Source organism: Melospiza melodia, chromosome 5 (genome assembly GCF_035770615.1).
Source record: "Melospiza melodia melodia isolate bMelMel2 chromosome 5, bMelMel2.pri, whole genome shotgun sequence".
In the NCBI taxonomy this organism is placed as follows: domain Eukaryota; kingdom Metazoa; phylum Chordata; class Aves; order Passeriformes; family Passerellidae; genus Melospiza; species Melospiza melodia.
Window position 1 is genome coordinate 36,016,208 of NC_086198.1, and position 19,191 is coordinate 36,035,398.

The following is a 19,191-nucleotide window of genomic DNA, read 5'->3' on the forward strand; positions in this document are numbered from 1 at the left end:
GAGGAACTCCAGGGAAACACTCAGCTCTCCCATCAGGCTTGATAGAAACAGAAGGGAAAAAAAGAGATGTGACACCAATGGGGAGAGTAATTACTTCACTGGAATGTTTTGACACTGATGAGAAGCTGGAACTTCCACCCCAGCAAGGAATCTGGGACAATTTTTACTGTAGGTGCCAAAACTCAATCACCTGATACACCTGGCAAGGTTAGTAGCCATGAAAGTGCTATCCAAAAATACTGAAATCTGTGAAAACAGTGAATTCTTGGGGTTTTAGGCATCCCAAAATAGCAGGGAATTACCATTTTAAAAATGGAAATCATTTTTTCAAGCTCTGGTTTGAAATTAAAGCTCAATCAAAAATCTTTACCTTTTCTCCTTCAAAATTTCAAGTTACTTGTTTTTCTGATGAAATTTGTATGCATGGTGTTAGTACCTGTGAGATGGGAGTCTCCTATTAATTTCTCTCCACTGTAATTTTTCTATGCAATTCTAATCACCTACATCCTTGCCTAAAAAAAACACAATGCAGCTTGCCCTAATTTAGCTTTTGAGGGCAGGGTACTTTTTCACTTGAGGAAAAAGAAAAATCTGACATTTTTTCCTGAATAAATACATTGAGGAAGTATTCAATTAATTTGCCAGGTTACACAATACACAGCATGGTAAGAGTGAGTTCCTTTAGCAAAGAAAGGAGAGGAAGGGTTAAAGATGAATTTTACATTTCATCAGTCTGTGTTATAATACATTAATCCTTCTCACCACTGAAAATTTATTTTTTAAATTCTCTTTTAACTCACTCAGCTGAATATGGACCTATTCTTTCTCAGGAATTTTCTTCCTCTTCTGTTAAATTTCACTTGGTTAATTTCTGCTTCTTTCTCCAGGTTGTTGTATATTCCTTCTGAGTACTCCACAGGGTAAGCAGTGTCTGCTGCTGTTTGGAGAGGTTAATGCATCCTTTGTCTCTCTCAGATCATCTTTCAAGATATTAAATGAGCAAGTGGTACCCAACATTGGCCTTGCAGAACCCCAATAAAGCTGCTGTTACACTCAGAGACAATGCTGTGAATATCTCTACCCACTGAGAGCAGTCTGTCATTCCCCAAGCCAAGTTTTTCTCATTACAAGCAGATTACTGGAGTTGGATTTTTGGTGGGGTTTGGCTGCAGGGGGAGAATGGAGAAAAAGAGGAAAGGTCCTTTCCAAGGAATCCAACTGAACAGGAAAAGCATTTAAAAAACCACTGGGCAACAGTTAACTAAGCCAATAATTGAAATATATAAAGAAGGCAGGACACTGACATACGAAACCAGATACAGCTGAAAACCAAGTAAGAGGACCAACATCTGTCAGCAGTCTAACAGCTGGTTTTGAACACATGACATTCCTAAAAGGTGCATCCAAAAAAAAAAAAAAATCCACTCTGGGTATTTTTAACAATTTGGAGACATCAGTCAAAATCAGTACAAATTAAGGTCAGTGCTGCAGTGCCCGCAAGAAAAGCCAAATATTTCTGCTTTTTGCACTTATATTACTCAGCATTTGTAACTAAGAACAGTCCTTGTGTGCTGCAGGAACCAGAATTGTTTTCTGTCTGCTGCAAGGTTATCAGAACACACACTTTTTCCAATTTTACCAAATTTCTCCAAACACAGCAGGTGCAAAAGCAATTTTATTCCATTAAAAATTCCTTCTAAAGGCTTATGTATCAAGAATAAAAGAGACAATAAGATGAGAGTATTTGTAATTGGAAAAGTAAAACACGGGGAATCATTTCAGCATCTAAGGACAACATGAAGTAGCAGCAACTTTAAAACAATAACAAAGACAGAGAATCACAAAAACATTACCTTGAATTCTTTTTCAATGTTGGCCAACTTGGCAAGTTCATTGCTGAGTTCGAGAGCAGTGAGCACTGGATCTTCGCTGGAGAGGGACAGATAAGCCGGACTGGCCAGTCCTTTGTAGGCATTTATTCTTGACCTAGAGTGACTGAAAGAATCATGTTTTTGCTTCTCTGTACAGTCATTACATTTGCAGAAATAATCATGAGGTCTTTCTATCCTCGCTCCTTTCATCAACAGCATGTGCACGACTTCGTATTTTTGGCAGTGGGCGGCTAAAATGATGGGAGTGATGTCTGGAGAAAAGCGGGTACCGTCTTCATCATAGGAATAAAAATCATCATCCTGGAGCTCCTGCTCACAAGGGCTCAGAGTCAGTCGCTTGTTTACCGAAAACCCAGGATGATTCAAAATTGCTTCCACTATCCTAATGTAACCCTTGCTGATTGCGAGCAGCAGGGCATCTCCAATCCGTGCCAAGTTCTCTTTTTTTAACAGAAGTTCTGTCACTTCCAAATGTTCATTCCCCACAGCGAGCTGCAAGGCGTTCTGGCCCATGTAGTCAACGCAGTTGACATTGAGCGTCTTTGACTCCTCGAGCATTTTGCGCACCACGGGGATGTTGCCGTACTCGGCAGCGTCCAGGAAGCGCTCCTCCTCGGCCGTCAGGCTCGTGCCCCTGTTGTTGAACATGAAGGCCGGGCCCCGGATGGCCTGTCGCCTTCCCTTCTCCCTCATCATGGTCATCCGCCTCAGGGACGGGCTCTCTTCGATGTACCTAAGGAAATAATGAGCAAGAGGTAACAAATTTTCACTCTGGTGCTAATTTGTAACTTCCAATCCTGTGGCTGCAACAACTTACTTTGTGCCTTGTCCTTTGCCCATTTTCTGACAAGCAGTATCCTGAATTGGGATTGCTCTTGCTCGTCTGCAATCTAAAGGCACTCACAGGCTCAATGCCTCAGGCCACTGCTGTTCTCTTAGCATGGTCAAGATTTATTAACATTTTTCATTCCTTTTAAGACATTGCTCCTCTTCAGAAATCCCTCCCATATACAAAATGAAAACTCATCTACTGCTTTCAGTAGTAATTAATATTATCCATCACAGGCATTCAAGCTGATGGTATAAGTAAGGCAATACTTAATACTTACCATGTTGTAGATCACATAAAAGTGAGGTGAAAACACATTTTCTTCAGGGTGTCTTGCCAAGCAACACGTGATGAAGCTGATAACACCTGATAACAGCTTCTTGTGTTACTACTAGAAACGTTAAACCTGGAAGCTTCTACTCACAAATCACTTTGGTCCAATTACAGATTTTTGGATGACAATACTAAATACACATTGAGCAGACTTTCTACAAGTAAACTGTTCACAGGTTCCAGGCACCAGGAGTCATCAAGTATAGACTGGGATCAGCTCTCACTCCAGTGGACTCCTGCAATGCTGTGGATTGTATTGGGCCTGTTGCTACATCACCCATTTCAGGAGCTGAGAGGGGCTGTGTGCACATTCTTGTACCATGTTCAAAAAAAAAAAAAAAAAAAAAGGCAAGTCAAAGAGTTAATGAATGAAAACTGGGATAACTGCTGCACTAGAAAGAGGAAACCTGGGTGTAGGAAAGAAATGTTTTAAAGGAAAATGAGAACCAGCAAACCCGTGAATTCTCCACAGAAACCAGTTGCAAAAGAAGAAAGAGGGAGGAAAGAGAAGGGTAACAGATGAAAAGAATGGCTGAGCAAGCTAATTTGGCAAACACAGAAACTGGAATTATGAACCAGTGAATGTGCTCAGAGAACAGACAGATGGGATGCTGAGCTGGATCTAGCAAGGCAAGGAAACAAGAGAGGGGCAGGGAGGTTCACAGCAGTGAGACTGGACAGAAATTGCTAAGAGAAGGGACCCAGGATGAGAGGCTGAGGAGCAGACACTGCCTAGCTGGAGAAAACAGCAGCAGGAGACAACTGCCTGGCAAGGTCAGCAATCTTCCTTGCCTTTTCTAGTCCAGCTGAACAGTGAGGAAGGCAGCCTCCAGCTGCTATCAGTTAATCCAGTAGCTCAAGAGACAGAGATCACTTTGGATGATTTCATGGGCATGGAGACACCAAGTGCTGCTGATAAACAATATGACTTAATGGAGGTGTGCTTTGAATATATACAATGCTCTACATATATATATATATATACACACAATACATAGAGATAAAGAAATCTTTCAAGTTCCAAATTTGTTTCTTAGGTCCTACGTGCCTCTGTTTCTCATCTTTAGAAAAAAGAACAGTTGGCTCCCATCTTACAGGAGCATTGTGAAAATTAATTTTTTTTTTCACTTTGCTGAAAAACTCAGACACAGGAGTAAAAGGCCAGACAGAAAAACTGAAAAGGAAATTAATCCTTCTACCCTCAGTGCATTAGAAGAGATGTGAGTCCATGTAATGAATGCCAAGGGCAAACCAAAATATTAAACAACCCTTTTTAAGCAAACCCTGTCAGTCTGCAAAAAAGACAGAACCAAGGGAAAAATGCCACACACACCTTTGGGCACAGAAGGGCTCTGCATTAAAGTGGACACAGTAGCATCTGCATGGGCAGCTTTGGAAGGTAAACATCCAAACTGATGCAGGTTCAAATCCACAGACAGAGAAACAGCCTCCTAAGTGCTGCTGGGGGTTGATTTTTGAGGGTGTGGTCTCTCAACGAGGAGCTCTGTTGCCACTGCACAAAATATGCCCGTTGCCATCTCTGGATGCAGCACGGCCGGCCCCAGGATTTCTCATTGGGCAGAACTAATTGCATCCAGGTTCTAAGGACAGGCCTGCCCTTGCAGCTATCTATATCAAAATGTACAATCTTAAGCACTTTATCACAGCCACAAACATCCTAAAACCCAGTCCAAGCCCTGGGCATTTCAGTGAACACAAACGGGCAGCTCAGTTGTTCATCAAGCAGAGAGACTGTGAAACTCATTAGCAAGGGCAGGTCTCTCCTGGGATGAAGCATTTGATCTTTTTACCTTGTTATCTGTGGCTGCCATTTCTGGACTACCTGAAATAGCCTGAGTGGCACCACAGAATAAGCAATGTTAACTGCTATTTACTCTTTGAAAGATGTGGTAAAACTTCTCTGGCAAACATGACATGATCCATTCTTTCTTTTTTTTCCCCACTTCCATACCACTTTCTTTAAATCTATAAAAAAGGCTGCATAACACAGAGGATTTGTAACTCTGTTAAACACAGACTTGATTTAATGTCTTAAACCTCAGGCATATTTCCCACTTAGGAGTACTCAGAAATAAAGACTTGAGCCCAGAGTGCACATTTTGAACAGCCACAGTTCGCTGCTGTCTTATTCCCCAGCAAAATCAGAAGTAAAACCAGATACATTGTCTTCTCATAGTTTCTTTCTAAACAAGATCTTATTGTCTTTGCTGTTACACTTCCACTCATCCTCCACATCCAAAATCACACAGATACAGAAATGTAGTGTTTAGTGTTATGAAGAAAAAAAATTATAGCTATTAAAAATGTAACAAAGACAAAACAAATTGACTCTTGCTGACTTCTTGTTTTAAGAAGACTCTAAGCTGCCACTTTGAATCTCATTTATCTTTTATGAAATACACAATACATTTTTTCTTATATATTCAGTTTAATTTTTCAGCATAATTTGAAATATGACATTTATTTTCATTTTATCTACCTTCCTTTCAAACCCCACTATCTGGGTGATCACTGAGGTTATTCATCTGACTTCTGCAGAGACACACACATCTCCTTTCAAAAGTGTCCTCTCAAGAGTGGCTTCCTAGGAAGGAAGATATCCTTAACTGTAAACCTTTGGACAGAAATGATGGATCTGAAGTGACTGCAATACCTTCCCAAAATAAAGATGGACGATGCTTGGTATTTTAATGACTAAAATATTGTCAAGGCATCTCCAAAAAAAAACAAAAAGCAAAAACTCTTGTGCAGCACCACAGGGCCACGAGGCTGCTGTGTTCGTCTACACTTCTCCCCTCTTTTTTTCCACTTTTCCCTCAGCAAATTCAAGGACCTTGAAGCCAGCATAGCTCTGGTCAGAGTAATGCATGCAACAATCGGGTACAAGGTCTCCTTTTCCTTTTTCTGCTTTCCTTTTCTTACATCTAATATTTTAGCTATCCCAAACTATGAATAAAAGAGTTAGTTTTTAGTTTTAAGTGTTTGACCACTTCCAGCATATTTTATATGTATTATTTGCCATCTGAAATAATCAAGCCAGCAAAATCTCAAGTTGCATCTCTCAACATCATTAGACTGGCTTAAAAATATGATGAAAATAGAACTAAGTGTGCATTAATTACTTGTGTTCTATTTGCAAAGCCTTGAAAGTTCAAATATTCAGCCTTGTCTCTGTAAGGTACTGGCAACCTAATTTAATAAAGGGGGAAGGAGAGATGGGAATCATGATGCTCCTCCTCCCAACTGTTCCAAATAGTTGAAAAACACATACACAAAAACATCAAGATATCTGTAGAATGCATGGCAATAAAACCACAAAAGAACCAAGTGAGAAAAATGCCCAATTATTCTGAATTAATTGGCCAGTAGAGATTAAGAAGGATGGAATTGGAGATCAGCCATGCTAACTGAATCAAGCACACCTGTCCCACCACATCTGGACACGTTTCACTCGGCCCTGAGCCTGCAGCTGTCTTGAGGAACTCCAAAACTGCACTGGAAAGAAGGAAGAACGTCAGGAACTGTGCAGCAGCCTTCAGGATCAGTCACTCCTCAGCTCTGCTTTGCAGCAGAACTCCCACGTGAGTGAGGCCAAGGCTCCTAAAGGAGCACAACACCTTTCAAGGCCTTTCCCTAATGATAAGCATCACAAGCTCTCAGACACAGCAATGTTGTGTGCACTCTGAACAATTCATTGGTTCATTACAGACCTGGTAAATAAGACATACAAAAACCTCTCCTACATTACAACATGTTTTTGCTTACCTCAAGTATTTTCATTTAAAATGTATGATCTTCATATGGGAAATAAAAAATTATTTTAAAAAAGATTTTCCATGGAACAATCAATGCCCACTCGTCTCCTGTTTTACTATGACCTTACATTGCATCATATCCTTGCCTGGCCAGAGTTATTCCTACAAGGAATGTACAAAGCAAGATATTTGAGCAGCACAGCAACTACAAAGGACTGGAAAAAAGCACAACAATCTCTCTGCTTCTGCCATGGGCTATTTCAATTACAGATTTCTACTGTTACTCTACCTATCCCTTTTCATGTTCAATCTAGAACTGCAGCAGAAAAGAAATGTGGGATGGAGAGTTGACCTGAGAATTCCTTTTTCCTTATCCCGCTCTTTATCTACAGCAATCCAAAGGATTTATAGTCTTGTTTCTAAGTCTACTTTTTAACAGTGCACACAGCGTAAGCAATTTTAAAGGAAAGGAGAGTAGCTGAAGAAACGGAGATTTTATCCTGGGTCTTCCCCGATCCATAGAGAAATTCATGCTGAAGAACAGGCTGTTACTCTCCCTGAACTATCACATGCAATAAAAGATGGCATCAACAATTTACAAGCAGTTTACCCCCCTGCTAAACTACAGCACACGAGTGATCTTGATTCCGTTCTAGCCCTGAAAAGGAAATGCAGCCCAGTGGTAACAGACAGATCTGATAAGCACACAATGCCAACAGCTCTTAAAAGAAACAACACCAGAGTCAGCCGAGCAGGAGATGCAGATCGTGCCTCTTGTTCTGCCAAAAGTCACCTCTGAGGCCCCAGTTTGAAAATTAAAGACCCATAATTGCCTTACAGAAGTGCTCAGACACACACACACAAGAGCAGTTGTAGCTAATGTCTCCTGAGATTTCTCAAAGTAAGCCATCTCAAGTGTTTTATTTGCTACTGCAGCAGAAAAACCAGCTCTTCCATGGGAGGAAGCAGCTCCTAGCTCTGAGCAGGACCACAAGCAGCGCTGGAGGGGTAATCCCCCATCCTCACTGCCTTTCCCAAAGGAAGGCTTTCCCCTCTCTCCAGTCTCTGTTTCCCCTGTGTCAGAAGGGGCCAAATGGGAGAAATGTGTTTCTTCACCACTAAAACTGGCGTCTCCTTCATTCATGCTGGCTCATGTTCCAAAAAATTTGGGAGTCCCTGCACCAAAATCCAAGATGCATTAAATGACAGCTTCCTTTTCCTTTCTGTCAGCTACTGCCTGCGCTTTCCAGAAGAGGGAGGCTAATTCAGCTGAACAGCAGAACATAAATCAGGCCAGCTGCAAGATCTGACTGAAGTCCATACTCTCCCACTGGTCTGAAACGACACAATCCATCATCCAAAATGCCCTCATGTCATCTCACACAAGTGCTGGCTCCAAACTGGAAAGATTTAGTCCAAAAAAAATGGAAAAAAAATTACAGTGAAATATCAGGAGGAGGTGTACATGCACTTAGGGGATGGAACAAACTCCTGCCCCATGAAACTATGCAGAGCTTTTTCTGACCATTACCCTTCAATAACTCCTCAAAGGAAAATACCAACCCTCAGAATTCCTGTGGGAAAAAAGGACCATGTATTGATGGCAGGAGGGCATCTATGCACACACAGAACAAGGCAAACATCTCACCAGGAAAGAGCCAAGTTAACAGGGCTGTACCAACAAAGAATTGTAAAGCTCCTTTGAAACTTAGTCCTTTCTCTGTGTTCTGTCTCTCTAGCCAGAAAACTACACTGTGATTTTCAGAGAGACTCAGGAAGTCAGGTATCTGATGCCTACATTTAATTTACAGGTCTTGCCCACCTTTTCCCCACTGGGGCATAGAGTACCCTGTGAAACAAGTACTACCTCCAGTCTGCAATCTTAGTGGGAATCTGAGGTTAATTACTTTTTTTTCCCAGCCATATTTGGCACAGGAGGGAGCCAGCTGTACACTGACAGGCACTTTGCACAGGCTGCTGCTTTCAGAGATTTCAAACCCAGCAATGTCTGCCTTCATGGGCACACTCCTTCACATCTTCCTGCCTCTTTCCCTCACACCTTGTGCTGAGTATTCACACTACAAATCCTTCCAGCCAAGGACTCTCACTCTGTGCCTGCTAAAGCCTGACATGTGTCAATCTGAGCACATCAGGAGCAAGCTGATGCTCATCTTTATCTCATCAACATGCACAATGATTTTAGACACTTGCACCAAACACACAATGTTACTCCAGGAGAAAAATCCCGCTGCTACACCAAGGATAACCACAGTCACATAACAGGGAAAATGTAATTCTGTGTCTTTTGCCTCTACACCCAACAGTTCAATATACTCTTACTACATTAATCCATGTCAGTTCTTTTGTCAGTCCATTGGGCTCACAGATTCCCAGGATATCAAGAATTATCTACCAGAAACAATTCCATGAGACAGAGCTCACTCCAGGCTCAAACACCTACAGCTGTGTAAACTGCACTCCAGTTTGATCCCCCGCCGTGGTGTAGTACGCATTTCTTCAACACAGGACCATGTCAACCTCTCTAGAAGGACACTTGGGACCCAGAAGTTGAGGACTCACAGCTTACAATTCATCTGAGCCAGCTTCAACTGTCTAAAAATAATGTGTCCAAGTCTCTTTTTATGGCAGATAAAGACAGGCACCTCCAAAAAAGAAGATAAATTGCTATACTACTTTTCCCACTGCTATTTCTGCTCCCATTCCATCATCTACATGGGAGTCTAGACAAGTAACTCAAGCACAACTAACTTTCTGACAGCTGAAGACATGTGAAAGACCAATTCACTCCAAGTGCAAATTGCTGGGCACAGGGTATTTGTGAAGAATTTATGCACAGGGATGGTAAACCCCACCATTACTTGTGGTTATCCCATTCTAAACACTACCCTAATTATTTCTGTACTTCACAGTTTTCTCTGGGGTGATTTTAATTAAGGCTTCTACAGATGCTGAATATCTTATCTCAAAACTCAGTGTTTGCTATCTTGTAATTAAAATATTTAATTAAGAACTAAACGTTGTCAGGAAAACATAAAATAGTCAAGCAATCCTCTGAGGTTAAGTCTACCTAAACTGCAGCATGATATAAAAATTAGTGAATTATTCATGGACAACCTACATTTTGGAAGTCAGGGAAAAGAAAGTTATCATCCCTACTAGTAACATTGAATGCATTTATTTTGCAGTAAGAGTATTTGCATGGGCAGCATCTCTTCATGTATCTACATAGATAGATGTTTAGGATTGTGCCTTTAAAAATAAATGGATATTTTGGAAAAGCGCATCCAAGCAGGATAAGGTGCATCTCCAGAACTAAGGCTTTTCTGTACAGGTGTCCTAGATTTCTGTGGGGAATTCCGTTTTATCTCAGCATAGCTTTTAAAAGTATATAAGAATAAAGCGGCAGCATTAGCAAGGGGTTCTCTGGACCTTAGCCGAGCCAACAATTGGTCAATTTCCCGGCAGCTGCACTTCCATCCAGAGAGAAAATAAGAAAGGGATGGACTCTTCTCTGCCCCGGCACACACCTGTGCCCGCCTGACGCCGAGGAAGCAGAGCCGGGGCTGGGGAGGGGACCGAGGGCAGGCCGGGGCACTCGGAGCCCCTCGGGGCGCTGGGAGCCGAGCGGCCGCTCCCGGGATCGGCCGGGACGGGGCCGCACCCCCGGGCCCAAAACTCGCCGGGAGCCGCGTCCCTGCTCGGGGAAGTTGCCCCTCCGAACATCCCCCCGGGCCCCACTTACATGGTGCTGGCAAAAGGGGGGGGCGGGTAGTATCCGTAGGGCTCCCGGAGGGTTTTGACAGCTCTTTGCGGCGGCGGAGGGGGCTCCGGCCCCCCATTGACGCCTCTCCAGCCGCGGCGCCGGCGCTGCTGCTCCTCTTCTTCTGCCCCTTCCTCCTCCTCCTCCTGCTGCGGGGGGAAGGTCACTCTCCCCTGCTCCTTGCTCTTCCTGCCCTTGCTCGACATGGTCAGGGTCCCCTTAGGCGGCGGCGAGCGCCGCTGCTCCCGCTCCCGGCCGGCCTCGTCCGGCAGCGTGTGCGGCGGGGAAGGAAGCAGGAGGAGAAGAAAGGAGACACAAGCTCTGCTCGGTAGGGAACAGAGCACCTAGAGAGGACAAACCTCTCACCACAAACCCACGGCCACCCCGCCGCCCGTCGGCAAGGCGGCGCGATGCGCAGCCTGGCAGCGAGAGCCAGGAACTACCGGCGAGGCGAGCAAGACACAGGGCTGCCAACAGCGGCGGCGACTCTGCTCCCCTCCTCCTCCTCCTCTTCTGCCTGTCATCATCCCTCACTAGGACGGCATCATCACGGAGGCAGCGGGGCCACGGAGAGCGCACCCGCCTCCCACAGCGAGCGCTCCGGAGAGGAGGAGGCGCGCCCGTCCCACCTCCGCCCCTCAAGGCCTGGAGCGGGGGGCGTGAGGGGGCGGCGCTCTGCCCCAGGAGCGCTACAAATGCCCCCCAGCCGCCCGCTGTTGCTGGCTTGGGGTGAATCCTGCTCCCGCCAGGTCGGGTGTGAGGGGAGGTCCTCGGGAGGTGCCCGCCGAGTTGGGCGTGGGGGGACTCCTGAGTAGGTGCCTGCCGAGCTGGGCGTGAGGGGAAGCTCCTCAGGAGGTGCCCGCCGAGCCGGGCATGAGGGGATATTCTCGGGAGGTGCCCGCTGAGCTGGTTGTGAGGGGAAGCCCTCGGGAGGTGCCCGCCGAGCCGAGCTGGGTGTGAGGGGAGATCCTCGAGAAGTGCCCGCCGAGCTGAGCTGGTTGTGAGGGGAAGCCCTCGGGAGGTGCCCGCTGAGCCGGCGCCGAGCCCTGAGGGAGCCCGGAGCCGTGAGGCGGGGGTCTGTCAGCAGCAAGGTAATTCTGGCCAAAGAGGCCCAAAAGCGGCCAATAGCCCGGCCGAAGCTGTACAAAGTTCGGCAAGTGCTTAGAGAAATATCCAGCCCCACATTGGAAACAGGTGTAGTTGAAATTTGCAGTTAAAAAAAAAGGTCCTTTTGACTGACTTACCGAGCAAGCTGATGTTCCCCGAAGTGTTCTAGATGTCTCTGCCTTAGGCTTGACTGTTGTATTTCTGTGTGGTGCTAAGCTGAAAAACAGTGGGAGGATGCTGAGACGCCCATGGCATGTAATCAGAACAAATTATGCTCTATAGAGCCCAGTCACAAAGATTTCTCCTGTAGAGGCACATTACCTCTTCCCTTATTAGGAGATTTTTTTTTTTTTTTTTGGTGCGTTATTTCACAGGGAAAATTATTTTGTGAGAGCAACCCCTTTACAATCAAGGCAGAGCCTGTGAGCATTTTTTTTTTTTTTTTGCAGAATGGTAGGTACATATAGCGTGCATGTGTTAATTTATATATAATAAAGCCTTTACTTTGTCTGCATCGTGCTGAGATGCCATTTTTCTCTTGCTTTAAACTTTTTTGAGCAGTATGGGTATAAATTTCCATGAAACCACATTCCAAATCTGTATTCACGTGCTGCTGAAGTTGAAATTTATTTAAGCTTTCCTATTACTTCAGAGAAAGTGGACTTTTTATCCACATATCACCACTAGGAAGAAATTCTTGTTTGTGAGTCTCATCAAGTAGTCTTAGTGTAACATACTTATTAGCTCACACTGTTTGCAGTACTGTCCCTGGTTTTGCCTTTGTTGTTTTCTGTATGTACAAAGTTTGTCCTCGTGAAGCACAGGAAAAGCCAGCCAAGGGTTTCACAGAGATAATTTTCTCAGCTGTAGCCATGAAGGAAGAAGAAGGCTTTGTTTTCATCAATTTAATTAACTTGCATCTTGAACTGTTTAGGGAAGTGGGTTTTTATGTTTTTCATCACATGCAGAAGCCCTTTGACTTTCAGTGGAATTATGTACATAACAGAGCAAATTTTGTTCTCCCAGAAACTAATATATAGTGTAGCTACTGTAGCTCCAAAGTGCTTGGGGTTATTAATTTCAGTCTAGGTGTCTAACCTAATTATACATCTGTATTAGTGTTACACATTTTAAAGCACAGCCCTGCAGCAATCTGTCTGCATCAAACCTTGTCTTCTTGCAGGGATCCTTTGACTCAACAAATGGTACTGCCCGTATTGTGTTCCTTTTTTTAATAAAAGTCCTCTGTTATTGCAGGGGGGCTACAGGAATGGACTTTCAATTGCCTTGAGTATTTCTCTTGAGAACAAAACATAAAAGTACAGCTGAAAGTCAATGAGAAATGCTCTTGCCTCACAAATGTATGCTCAGAACAAGGCCTTCACATATCAAGGTATGTTTGGTTTTTTGTTTTTTCTTTTCAGAAATAGATAGAAAATTGTTTTAATATTAGTTCTTAGTTTTAAGGAAGCTTTATTCTTGCTTTCTCCGTTACATCTCCCATGACTAACTTGAATTGTGTTCTGTGGGCTGTGGGTTTTTTTTCATAATTTGAGTATTGTGTAATAGAGATTGGTTTGCTGTTCTTATAGTGAAAGGTAATGTTCTATATGTTATCCAGATATTATCACTAATAATGCCCTGGAATTCATCCTTGGAAAGATGACTTGGAAGTCGTCCTTGCAGAAACCTTCATGATACATCTCTCCATTTCAAGGGGTAAGATGATAACTCCCTGAGTAATCTTAGTACTGAAGGACAAAGGTAGTGTAAAAACAATTTACCAAATCCTTTTTTCTTTCTCCCCATACTGTCACAGAGCCACCAAGCTGAAATAGATGGTTCCTTAGATGTGTTTAGATTGTGTCATATTCCCCTTTGTTTCTTTCCATGAGATCCAGCCTAAAACCAGCCAGCATGGCAACAAGAGAATCCACTGCAAATCTCCAAAGTACTTTGCATGGTTACTGTGTTAGAAATAATGCATATTTCTAAATGGAATGTGTAGGGTAGTTCCCTTGGTCACAGTGAAGGGGTTTATAGGGAATTTACCACAGTTTGAAGTGTTAGGCTGTTACCATTGGATCAGGGATGTGAGAATCCTGTTATCATTTAACTTCAGCCATCACTGCCTTACCTGACAGTAAGAAATTAATAATCATTGCTGTGCCTTGGTGCTATGGTGGAGGATCAGAAGTGCCAAATTCAGGGCAAATGAAATGCATGAAGCTGCACTTCTGAAACAGCAAAACAAGTGAAATCTAAGAGTACTGAAATTATACCTACACAATCCTGGTCAGGGCTGAATGTCCCAGAAAACTGATTTTTCTTAATGCTCATGTTTTTGAAAGCATTTATAATTTCATTAATCCCAGTGTTCTGAATATTTATTTTTAAAAATACTTCATGTTATCACAGTACCAAATAGATGTCAACATAGCCAAGTTGAAGAAAGTGAGGGAGAAAAGATGAGTAAACTTGAAATTCCAGGCGAAGCAAGGCAGGCAAGCTTGTGCTGGCTGTAGATTCAGCTGGGCAAAGACTTTACAGTCAAAGGCTGCCAATCCAGTACATTTTGTGAATGCTGAGTTGAATTTACAGGCTTTGGAAGTGATGTCATTTTAATCTAGAAAAATGCTTCCTGGAAGTTGCTTAGACTGGAGTGAAGTAATGGAAGGAACACTACCCTGAGGACAGAGCAGGAGCAGAACAGCCCCAAAGAGTTACAGCTAACAGGGAAATAGAACAGGGGTGGTATTTTATTACTAGGTGCTAGGTTATTCATCATTTTCTTGTAGAACATGGGTTTAATGCCATAACTATTTCATGTTGGATTTGGAGTGGCAGTCAAAATAGAATCCCTTGTTCTTTTTACCAGACTGACTTGATGAAGCCAAGGTGGAATTGGAGTGGGACAAAGCTTTGTTTATATGGATAGAGTACTCTCTGGCAGAATTTTTGTGTCCTCCTCAAAATTGAGATAGATACAACTCAGATCTCAAAGTTTCCCTTGGCAGTGTTCTTCATGTGGAAGGGAATGATCAAGAAAGAGCTTTTCTAAATTGAAGCAAAGTGTCTCCTAAGAATGCTCAGCAACACCTTTCCTTGAAAGATTGTCCGAAACACGAGTTCTGTATGTCTCCCATTCTTTTTCAGCTTCTTTAAACTCAATGAATGAAGTAAACATCTGAAATATGAAAACAGATAGCACAGCTAGAATTTATTATAATAAAATAGCAGGAAATGTATTCAGCTTCTTAGACTAAACTACCATAGCAATAAGACCTTGCAGGTCTATGAAGCACCTAAATCAGCAGATAATCACTTAAGTAAGATTGGGAAATGTGATGAGGAAAAAGATCATTATGCCCTGGGGTTATCCCTTACCAGAACTTCTCTGACAGGTACATTGACACTGTTAATTTGAAATTAAATCTGACCTGTTTGTTGAAAATTGTGTTGTAGGCACTAAGATCTCCTTGTTGGAACCAAGTGATTTAGTTAAGAACCAGCAACATGCGAGAAACTTCTAGTAACCGTTTCCCTTGTGGAACCACTTGTATGTTACATGCCAAATTATTATTTTTCTGTTTATTAGAAAAAAAAGGAAGAGTAGCTTCCCTCAAGAGACAAAACTGTTTTTTATTTGCTTGAAGTGACAGGTGAAGAGAAGCAAAAAGACACTCATGGTAATGCTAGAAATAGAATCCAGGTCGTGCAGTACATTGAACCCTTCTCCAACGAGTGTGTACTACTTTTACAAAAATTGGGAAGTTGGTGGGAATAGCAACAGTGTAATGAAAGCAAAATTGGCCTTCTTTGCCTCATACTGGGAATTTGCCTACTTGCCAAGAACCCAGTGTTTTCAAGGACATTTAGCTCCTACATCAAGGACTTCTATGAAAGTCTAAACAGGTTCAATCAGCGTGAAGGCAAAAGGAGTGATGTGATGTCACTGATCTGTAAGCAGATCTCAGCCTCAGAACTAATATTATGGTTTAAGGCTTTTTACATGAGATGAAAAGACACATTCCAGAGACTTGAGCCTGTAATTTCAGGCACCCTGTGCAGCCATTCAGGCCCATGTGAAGTGAGTGGGTATAAAATGCTGTCAAATCACCTACTGCAAACCAGGCCCTCAGAGCTGTGCATTGCAATGGTATTATGTGGTCTACTTAATAATAATAGAAGGCTACTGAAGTGCCAGTGGTACCATGAGGTAGACACTGGCTACATTTTCAAAGAAAAAATGGACAAATACTTTCTTTTTTTGGCATTAAGTGGCAACTATATGTACATTTACATGTTTGCACCTATTAGTTCCTTTTTTCCTAAGGCAAGCCAGGTATGTCTTTAGACAAATCCAATCCACTTTGGAACAAATCCACAGGATCCTGAGCCTGTGCCAATGAAGTTTCATTCTTCTCTTTTCAGTCCTACTAGTAGAAATTAGAAGTTAGCAAGCTTGACACTTGGAAAGGGACTGCAGAATCAATTTCCCTTATCTCTGCATTGCCCTGGGGACTGAATGTAGCTTGTAACCTCTATAAACTTTACTTTCTTAAGATTTCCTTATCGTTTCTATATAAAGGCTGGATTTTTTCCCTAGATTGGCTTCTCTGTCCCTGTGTCAGCCGATACTCCTTGAGAATGTAAACATGAACCTTAGCCTACAGCTGAGTGCTGGGAACCACATGATAAGTAGATTTGTTGTCACAAGCCAACATCTTTAACAAATCATTTTTCTTTTTGACAGTGATGCAAATATGGGTGGGTGAGTGCAGTGTGCCCTCCTGTCACTTGGCTGGTTGATAACAGAAGTTTATTGCAGGGATATTTCCAGTGTTTCAACTAATAAGGCTGAGGGTTGCAATGGATGCATGGAGTGCAGAGTAGCTCTTATTTTAGCAAGTTATCAATGATTTCCATCCTGTGCAAGTAATTAAGTCTGAGTATTTTTGGACACAGTTTGATCTTTCTCTGATTGGGGGATTTGAGTCACTGTGGGGATCAGAACAGGGGAAGCAGGACATAATAAAAATAATAGCAAAAGGCAGAAAGGTCAAGTGATGAATTCAAACAGTTCACAGTGATTTTTAAACCCAGAAACAAGTGGCTTTTCCACACTGCTTTGTGTTGTAATGTATTTTAATCTGTAGACACATTCTCACTTGTGACTCCTTAGCAGAAAGAACTTCAAGCAGCAGCTCACCAGTATGAAAGACAAATCTGAGTGAGCTGCATGGCTCCCTGAGGAGAAAACCCTTCATCCAGGTTTGCACTCTTCTAAGCCCCTTGACCAGGGTGTCTGGCAGTTCTGACTGAAAGATTGCCTGATTCTGCCATAGTTCAGAGCCTACTTTCCTTAAACCTCATCATTGGATAAATACCATCTGGTCCTAACTACTTGCTGTGCCTCAGAGCATTAAACTCCTCTGGTTGGAAGAGGAGTAAATACCACAGTGCATAGTGTTGATTGAAAATGTAATCTCTCCTTCTGTGGGCTGCTGTGGAGTAGGTGATAACATTCCAGCAGAAGTGCTCTCTGTTTGAGTGACAGCAACTCAGGGGGTCATCCCAAACCCCTGCTTTCCATCCTGTGGCAGAGGGATGGACAGCTACCATGGGGAGGAGATCAAAGGAAGAGCCTGCTAAGCACTGTGGCTGTGCTGTGAGTGGGAGCACCTCCTCCTGTGCAGTGCCAGAGCCATTTGGGGCCAAGGGAAATAAAAGCCTCATTATCTGGTACAGCAGAAAGCGTGTTTCCAGCTCTACCAAATAATTCTTACCCTTGAAATGCTGTTCAGTGCTGAGTGAAGGGCTGAGCTCTCTGAGTGCCATCATTCCCAGGGGAGCAGGAGATGATATTGGCAACTGGTGGGTTAGTCTTAAGCCTCCAGGTAATAAACCTCTTATAAAGAGGCCTCAGCTCACCTCTGAACTAAGAAAGAAACAGAAACGTTCATTAGGAATTAATCAGAATTGATATCAGAGGCATGGTGAAGCCTCAAGTCTGATTCAAGCAGCCACAGGTGCCAACACCCTGCTTTTCCACAGCATAGAACATGTTTAACTCACCTCACCATGGCAAGTGGAGGTGTTCTATAAAAGGTTGGGGATCCCATATACTGTGTTATGAAATGAAAAAAAATTCTATATGTACTTCTGTCACACTTGTCCTGCCTTATATGTAAGAAAAGCCAGTGTTCATAAAAAGGAGTGAGGAAAGACCAGCATTTCTAGCAACTGAGAGGTGCTCAATAACAAAAAGAAGAAAACCCCAAGCAAACAGGATATTTGGAAAAAGACTATTCCTGTTACACTGCTGGTAACAATCTTTGAAGCAACTAACAGAGAAGATGAGAAAGTGTGGGAAAAGGGAGATATGACATTATCAATTATTCCCTGCAGGCAATTTAGAATATATTGAAGATACAAAATCTTTTGCCAAGAAAATTAGAATAACTCTTCTGTTGTCAATAACAGGTTATGTCCCACTGAATTAATATGTGTTTTGGGAAGGAAGAAGTTTGTAGAGGTAAAAATAAGGAAAAAGAACCTCAGCACTTCTGTCTTTCAGTGGTCCCTGTGGTACCCAGCATGTGTGACCAGGTGCTGACACACAGGTATGGACATCACATTTCCCACTTTAGTTTCCAAATTAAGCAAAGCAAAAAAACCTTTAGGGATCTTGTCTTGGTGTTTTTTTTTTTTTTTTTTTTTTTTTTTTTGCTTTGGTTTGTTTGTTTGTTTTGTTTTTGTGGGGTTTTTGGGGTTTTTTTTGGTGAGTTCAGGTCAATTCCATCAATCCCATTGCAACCACAATCAGTGAAGTTTGAGATTGATATTTGGCTTTCAGTTGGAACAGTAACCCATGAAAAGCTGGGAGAAATTTTCCTGGGGTTTCAGAGCAGAGCCAAGTCCAACTGGACTGGTACCTCAGACAAATTAAGGCAAAAAGGTAAAACTCAGGAGACCCTCAGATGCTGCATTAATTTTTCAAATATCCCTGTCCTGGTTTTTAGGAGTAAACTGCAACTACAGCTCCCATTAAAACTCAGAGGATGAGAGCTGAGCTGCTTATTCAGCAGAAGAGCTTGAGTAGAAGGCCAAGTATTTTGTGATAACATGACAGACAGACACTAGGAAGTGTCTTTCATGCAGAAAGCATTTATATGCCTATAATAGAGGTATTTCCATCTCCTTCAGTATTTTTCATTACATTACCAGAGCTGCTGTGTGGAAACTATCTGCAACAATGAGGGCTTTGTCTAGGAATCCCACCCCTTAAGCTTCCAGGTTCAGCTAACAGGGATTTCTTACCAATAGAGAGCTCAAAGGAAATTCATCTGAATAGCCAGAGGTAGAGTAAGCCCTGAAACATTGAAATTCTAAGCATCAACATTAGCCCATAAGGGGAAAGTGATACAAACTGTTTCCTTATCAGATGGAAAAACTATTGACAGAAATGTG

The 19,191-nt window shown here is 42.7% G+C and overlaps 1 protein-coding gene across 3 annotated transcripts in view; it reads right to left on the reverse strand.

Moving 5' to 3' along the window:
- TRPC3 (transient receptor potential cation channel subfamily C member 3) overlaps window positions 1-11,929 on the reverse strand; it is a 33,705-nt gene extending 21,776 nt beyond the window's left edge. For 2 of the 3 annotated variants that reach the window (XM_063157055.1, XM_063157056.1), the window contains exons 1-2: window positions 10,594-11,202; window positions 1,854-2,625 (exon numbers count right to left, since the gene is read on the reverse strand). In XM_063157055.1, coding sequence (XP_063013125.1) covers window positions 1,854-2,625; window positions 10,594-10,817 — 996 coding nt within the window. In that variant the 5' untranslated portion in view covers window positions 10,818-11,202. Of the gene's footprint in view, window positions 1-1,853; window positions 2,626-10,593; window positions 11,203-11,855 lie in introns of those variants that run through there. The other variant, XM_063157057.1, reaches the window with a different exon arrangement.
- Window positions 11,930-19,191: the final 7,262 nt, after the last annotated feature.